Raw genomic sequence first — 6476 nt, 5'->3', positions numbered from 1 at the left:
AAAAAAAAAAAGTGCATGAAAACCCCCAAAAGAAGACTGTCATGTGATAGAAAAATTGGTCTCTTTGAGCTAGTCAGTTTATTACTGTCTAAATAATCAAATTTCCTGTTCTAAAATTTATTGTCACGATGATTGTATAACTCTTCTTGGCATGCTTGAACTATTGAATTGTATGATATGTGGATGAAATGCCAATAAAACTGTTAAAATTTGAAAAAAAAGAAATGTGGGCTCAAGGCAATTCCTGTCACACTGCTTTGAAAAGGTAGCTTCTTTTGTAGAAACTGACAGTGTGATCCTAAAATTCAGACTGAAATACAGAATAGTAAAATAATCTTGAAAATGAAGAATGCAATTGAAAGACTTACACAGCCTGATCTTAAAGCCTTTTACAAAGCCTCGGGATTCAAGACCATGTGGCCGTGGCGAATCGAGAATCCAGAAATACAACGAAACAGTCTTTTCAACACAGTGCTGGATCTCCACGTGCAAGAGAGAGACTGCTGGGAGACATCAAGGCCAGTTGGCATAACATGATTGACAAAAACAATGCTCTACGTCCTACTTCGGTGAGCTGAAATTGGGATTTTCAAGGCCTGTGAGCGGTCATCTAAAGTACAGCTATTGGTCTCTCCTGGTCCAGCAGAAAGAAGAGTGGAGAAAACCGAAGGTGCCTGGAAACATTTAGTCCAATGGAGCAAGCGGCCTTCAGCCTCCACAACCCGGAGAACTGAGGGACTAGATGGGCCTGGCTAGCACTGCCAACTGCGCGGAAAGGGATCACAGTAGGTCTTAGGTAGAGTGGGAGAAAAACACGAAACAGATTTAAAATCATAAAAGAGCTTAATGGTCAACTAGACTGGGATAGGGATGCTGCAAGGAGTGGGAGAAACACAGGAGGAAGTGGGATGAGTAAAGTTATATTGTGGGGACTGCAATCAATGAGACCAAACAAAATGTGCATGAATTATTAAATAGAAAGTTGCTCTGCTCTATCAACTTACCCAGTTCACAATAAAGTGAAAGAGAAGAAAAATAGTAGTTTAACCTCTTTCCTTATACCAAACTAAAAATAAAAAAACTGAAATCTATTGCCATCAACTCGATTCCAACTCAAAATGATCCTATATAGTGTTTCAGAGGTTATAAATAAATCTTTATGGGAGCAAGTAGCCTCATCTTTCTGCTTTAGAGCAGCTGATGGGTTTGAACCACTGATCTGGGGTTAGTTCAGCACCTAACCCAGCCACAGCACCACCGGGGCTCCGTTCCTGCACTACAGGTGGAAGCAGATGATGGACAGCCCCACAAAGCCTGCAGCTGCTCTGTCCTGTGTTCCTCACACCACAAACAAAAATGAACTCAAAATTAACGAAAGACTTAAATGTGAGAGAATATAAAACTCACAGAAGAAAATGAACTCTGTCCCTTGTTCCAAGGGACAGCATCCAGGGAGTGAAAGGGTAGAGAATGAAAGAACACTAGCAGATCATGCGCTCAGTAAGACACCGAAATCAGCAATAAAATGAAAAATAGCCCAATAAAAAAACAGGTAAAGGAGCTGAATAAACATTTTTCCAAAAAGGATATGCAAATGGCCAATAACTAAAACATGATTAGACCCACTGTAACCCGTAGATTCCTACTCAGGGGGCTTCTGACGCTGCTGATGTTTACAGTAGATGGCTGGTCACTTTTTCTCCCAGAGTGGCTGGTGTCTGGCCACTGACCATTTGGTTAGCAGCTCAGTGCTTTAACCACTGAGCCACCAATATGCACATGCAAAGATGTCCAACATTACTTGGTCACCAGGGAAATGTAAATAAAAACCACAATGTGATACCATTACACGCACAACCAAACTAGTTGAGGCCGACACACACTGACTCCATGTGTGACAGAACTGGGCTCTGCAGGGTTTTCACAGGTTGACTGCCAGGCCTTTCTGATGAGCAGCCAAGCAGGTGCTTAACTATGCTACACATATACTGGCATGGCTATAATACAAAAGACAGACAAGGACGAGTGTTGGCAAGGGACAGGTAGAGAGAAAAAGGTTGGGGTGTAAAATTATGCACCCACTTTGGAGACCTGTCAGCAGTTCCTGAAAAATGTTAAAAATAGTTACAGGACCCAGAAACCCCACCCCTAGGAGAGATAAAAACACACGTCCAAAGAAAACCCAACACACAAATCTTCATAATATTATTCCTGATACCCATATTGACAAATGCAGGCTTATTGCTGAAAGCCCTGAACTGGATGGCTCTGTCAAGGCCAGAGGTTCTCTATAGATTAATACCGCCCCCTAGGGGCTAATTGGAAATGGTTAAGGCTTTTTTGTTGGAGAATGGTCTCTTTCTGCCTATTCAAAGGGTGGTGATTCAAACCCATCGTTCCATGCGAGAAAGATGAGGTGGTTTGCTTAAGGATTTACACCCTTGGAAATCCTATGGGTCAGTTCTACTCTGCCCTACAGGCCCCTATGGGTCGGCTCAACTCAATGGCATCAGGTTTGGTTTTCTGTAATACTGGTGTGGTGGTGGCCCAGTGGTTAGGCACTCACTCGGCTGTTAATGAGAAGACTGGCGGTGTGGAGCTAGCAGCCACTCCACAGAAGGAAAATGGGCAGTCTGCTTCTGTAAGGATTTAGTGCTGGAAACCCGACAGGGCAGCTGCTCCACTCTGTCCTACAGGATCAGCAGGAGTCAGATTCAAACGGATGGCAACAGGTTTGGTTTTGTTCACTGGCGATGTGATACAGTGGGGCTTTGGGGGCCTATGTGTGTGCATATGTATGTGTGTGTAGCGGGGACCTAGCTGTCCTGCAATATCCCACCCAATGAAAACGTATTCTGTATCTCTGGACTTTCACACACCCTGACAAGCATCCACACTTGCTTTCCCTGATCTGATTTGAGCTGAGACTGGAGACTAAAGTGTGACACTATTTCATTCACCCGCACTTGAAGCAATTCTTTTGGCCCTGAGTCTCCAGGGAGACCTTCCATAGTCACAAGGTACCACGAAACCTCTTTGGGTTCAGAAGCGCACTAGTCTTTCAGAAAAGCCCATGGCAGTGCCCTGTCAACCCCCCATACCTGCACCCATGACCCATGTACACTGCTAACTGCTGATCGAGGCCCAAGTGCACACACTTGTGCAACACTGTGTTTGAGTAGCTGTGCTCAATCAAGAGTTTACAGACTACAATGCATGTCAGTTTATGACAGCACATAACTAACTTTTACAAAATACAGTGGAAGTATGCATTAGCCATGGCTTTCATCTCAGAAAGTAAAGGGGGAACCCACCAGTTAAAAGAGGCTGGGCTAAAAGGGTCAGACCACTGAAGAGCGAGTGTAGACAGAGAAGAAACCCTCGGCTGCAGCCCTGGGACCTGCTGACAATCTAGAGGGGAAGGAAGGGAGCATGAAAAGGATGGGCCAATGAGGCAGATGGCAAACCCAGGGGGAAGTGCTGCCAGCGGGCGAGAAAGAGACTCAAGGGGAACTGATTAGCAGCGCATGCAACACTGCTCAGGTGGGCAACGGCGCTGAGAACCAACTGCCCTGCCGGGAAGAAAGCAGCTCTGGAGGCGACAAGTGTTCCTGTTTCTTCCAAGCACTTCTGCCAACAAGGGGCTGGAGGACTGAAGTGGTAGCTGGCGGGAGACAGGGATCAAGGGAGTCATCAGCAGGCTTTGCAGGCTGAAGGGAGCTGGTGAGCCAGTGCAGAGGGAGGGGGGGAGGAGGGAAGGAGGCAGGAGAGGGAGTGGAGGGACCCAGGTTGACTGGTGAAATGAGAGCGGTGTTTGGAGGCAACGCTGGAGGCCTGAGGAGCAGAGAGGAGGAGTGGAGTCTTCCCAGGCTGTGGGAGAAAACCAGCTGTCGGCATCTAGGAGGGGAGCTCAGGGTGGGTTTTACTCCAGCAGCGAGGCTGAAGCCGGTGCAAATGCAGGACCCAGAGGAAGGCAGTGGAGCCTGAAGGCAGAAGGGGGGACGTATGCCCGGCGGTGGAACCTGGGTTTGAATGGCAAATGCACAAGGGTGGACTGGAGTGGACAGCAAGTTTAGAATCCTGCCAACTATCCAGGCCTCTCAGGGGATGTCGCCGTTACAAATGGTGACGTCTGAGGAGAGATACTGTCAACCACTACTTTCTGATTTCATGTCTGGCACTGAGCCAACAGACACCCTGTGATGGCGAATGACGGCTGATTTATTCTCAAATGTTTCTGAGAAATATGGCTTTGTCTGCAACGACAGGCAAGGAAAGAGAACGACAGAGAAGTGGAGAATGAGGATCACAAATGTCAATACTGCTGAACCTTCACGAAACGCATATAAAAACGTACAAGGCTTTTCATACTGTTCTGGTAACTTTTCTGTAAGTTTGAAATTACGTAAAATCAAGAGGTACAAAAACAGTACTGCCACCACATCGCTGCTGTAACAGCACCAGGTACCTTCCTCTCGTAATACAGGGAGACTTGTTTGGATTTAAAATGGTTTTTTTTAATCACAAGAACTTTTGTAAGCCTGATGCTGACTCTGCTCTGCCAGGCTGAACCCTGCCCATGTATGACTCCTCAGAACTGCACCCTGTCTCAACAGCCCCGTCCCCAGGGCCATTAGCCCTTACTTACCCAGTCTCCTCACTACCAGACACCAATCTCACCCTACCTGCTCCTGTGTGTTTGAGGATAAAGTTTTCATCATCAAACTTCTTTCCGTAGATGGACTTGCCCCCGGTGCCATTGTGGTTGGTGAAATCGCCACCCTGGCACATGAACTGGGGGATGATGCGGTGGAAGCTGCTTCCCTTGAAGCCGAAGCCCTTTTCGTGGGTGCACAGGCAGCGGAAGTTCTCTGGGGTTGGGAAGGACAGAGGCACCGAGGTCAGCAATATCCAACTAGAGAGTTCAACCCCAGCCCTCAGAATTCAAAAATAAACACAGTACCATCATTTAAACACATGCCGAAATAAAAATCCAAAGACCCACAGAAGCAATTAGTCCAAGGCACTCCTAATAGAGTATGCAAACTTCACCCTCCACAACCCTGAGATCAGAAGCAGAGATGGTGCCCCGCTACCACTCCCAATGGTTCTGAGAAGGCTCACATGAGAAGGACCTGGAGAGAGTGGGCAAAAAATGTGCAGCAAAATCATAAAGGAGAACAGCCTTACCGGTCAACCCAGACTATGGCCTCCCTCTCTAGGTGTGGAATGGAACTCACTTCCGTGTTAGAATGAACAATCAACCGAAAGAGCATCAGTGAGTCAAATGTGCAAGAACTGCTGAATGTAAAACTAGGGTCCCCTCTGTACACCTTCACCTCATTCACAGCAAAAGTGAAAGGTTAAAAAGAAAACTACCATCACAGCGATCCTGGGTTTGGTGAGAATGACAACAAAGGGTCCTCAACACCACCAGGTAATGGGCTGAAGGGGTCTTCCACGAGTCCACACAAAGGGAAGTAAGTGACTGGCACAGACACAAGCGGAACTCAGTGGCCTTCACCAAGAATGGAAAATCCACCACCACGGACCTTCTGATGCGATGCCAGAAATACACAGCCCGCGTCCAATCAGGAAGAAACACTCAGACAAACTCCAGTGAGGAGCATTCTAAAAGCAAGTGTTCTATGTTGTTGTGAGGTGCCATTTGGTCGGCTCTGACCCACAGCAACCCTGTGCACAACAGAAAGGACCCACTGCAGGGTCCTGCGCCGTCCTCACAATTGTGCCTATGCCTGGGCCTATAGTCTTCAAAGTGACCATGTCATGAGCGACAAAGGCTGAGGAGCAGCTTCAACTGACAGCCACTGTTGCTTGGTGCCCTCAAGGTAGTTCTGACTCACAGCGACCCACGCATGGCACAGAAGTAGCTGCCACAGAATTTTCAGTGGCTGTACTCTTGCAAAGGCCTGGTGTCCTGCTGGGTGGAATCTACCCACTAACCTTTCAGTTAGTAGCCAAGCAAACTGTACTACCCAGGTTCCTAGTTCTAGAATAAAGAGACCCAATCGATTCAATAATTAAATATAGCGTGGTCCCAAATTGGGGGCTAAGTGCTGTTACGACCTGTATTGAGGGGGGAGGTGGGGGGAAAGGTAGTGGTGTTAACAAACCCAAGGACAAGGGAACAACAAGTGATCCAAATAGGTGCTGAGGAGGGTATAGGAGGCCTGGTAGGGTATGACCAAGGGTAATGTAACCAAGAGAAATTACTGTAACCCAAATGAAGGCTGAGCATGATAGTGGGACAAGAGGAAAGTAAAAGGAAATAGAGGAAAGAGCTAAGAGGCAAGCAAAGGGCATTTACAGAGGTCTAAATAAAGGCATGTACATATATAAATATATATGAGAATGGGGAAATAGATCTATGTGCATATATTTACAGGTTTAGTATTAAGGTAACGGATGGACATTCGGCCTCTACTCAAGTAACTCCCTCAATGCAAGAATACTTT

At 46.8% G+C, this 6476-nt stretch overlaps 1 protein-coding gene across 3 annotated transcripts in view; it reads right to left on the bottom strand.

Annotated features, from left to right (window-relative positions):
• Positions 1-6476, bottom strand: part of PPIE (peptidylprolyl isomerase E) — a 21898-nt gene that overhangs the window by 2556 nt on the left and 12866 nt on the right. For all 3 annotated transcript variants that reach the window (XM_045299182.1, XM_045299183.1, XM_045299184.1), the window contains one exon: positions 4686-4871. In XM_045299182.1, coding sequence (XP_045155117.1) covers positions 4686-4871 — 186 coding nt within the window. The remainder of the gene's footprint in view (positions 1-4685; positions 4872-6476) is intronic.

The sequence above is a fragment of the Echinops telfairi genome, unplaced genomic scaffold (assembly GCF_000313985.2).
Source record: "Echinops telfairi isolate 266 unplaced genomic scaffold, ASM31398v2 ScPeMD7_7457;HRSCAF=8495, whole genome shotgun sequence".
NCBI lineage: Eukaryota > Metazoa > Chordata > Mammalia > Afrosoricida > Tenrecidae > Echinops > Echinops telfairi.
The sequence above is the reverse complement of the archived record's forward strand: the minus strand, read 5'-3'. Positions and strand labels throughout refer to the sequence as shown.